The 666-nt window shown below is 63.2% G+C and overlaps 1 protein-coding gene across 1 annotated transcript in view; it reads right to left on the bottom strand.

Annotated features, from left to right (window-relative positions):
* ZBED4 (zinc finger, BED-type containing 4) overlaps window positions 1–666 on the bottom strand; it is a 4,492-nt gene that overhangs the window by 3,387 nt on the left and 439 nt on the right. Inside the window, exon 2 of the mRNA XM_010832125.1 lies at window positions 1–657. Coding sequence (XP_010830427.1) covers window positions 1–657 — 657 coding nt within the window. The remainder of the gene's footprint in view (window positions 658–666) is intronic.

A 666-nucleotide genomic window follows, 5' to 3' on the forward strand; every position in this document is an offset into this window, starting at 1 on the left:
TGCTTCACGTCCTCGTACATGCCCGGGATGGCCGTCCGGGAGAAGTAGGCCGGCGGGGGCAGGGAGTACTGAGGTTTCAAGTATGTCAGCAGCCTATTGAAGCCAACGTTGTCCACCAGCGAGTACGGCTGGAGGTCAAGGGCGATCATCTCAGCAATGAGACTTGTGATTTTCTTAGCAACGGGGTGAGAATCGTAAAACTTCTCGCTGCCGTCGTCAGAGGCGGCAGCACCTGCCAACGGCCCGCCCAGGGGTGCCTGGGTGTCAGGAGGGGAGGGTGGGGCAGCCCGGGCGCCCTCGGGCTTCAGCACGCCGCCGTGGAAGCGCTGCAGGTGCCGCAGCAGGCAGCTGGTGCCCAGGTTTGTGGGCTTCTTGCCCCGGCTGATGGTCCGGCCACAGTGCAGGCACGCGACCTTCGTGGGGTCTGCGGAGCAGATAGAAAAATGGTTCCACAGCTTGGAGGTCTTCTTGCTGTTGACGGGAAACACAGCTTGATGGTTTTTGGTGACCATGGTCGGCAGGTTTGTCAACCGGGAGGAGGACGTTTCGGCGGAAGCCAGGGTAGCATAGGGCGAGCTGGCCAGGCCGGCCCCCAGGAAGCCCTTCTGGCCCCCGGCCACCTCGGGGTGGCGCCTGTAGAGGTGCCGCATGAGGCAACTGGTGCCA

Source organism: Bison bison, unplaced genomic scaffold, assembly GCF_000754665.1.
Source record: "Bison bison bison isolate TAMUID 2011002044 unplaced genomic scaffold, Bison_UMD1.0 scf7180017860370, whole genome shotgun sequence".
In the NCBI taxonomy this organism is placed as follows: domain Eukaryota; kingdom Metazoa; phylum Chordata; class Mammalia; order Artiodactyla; family Bovidae; genus Bison; species Bison bison.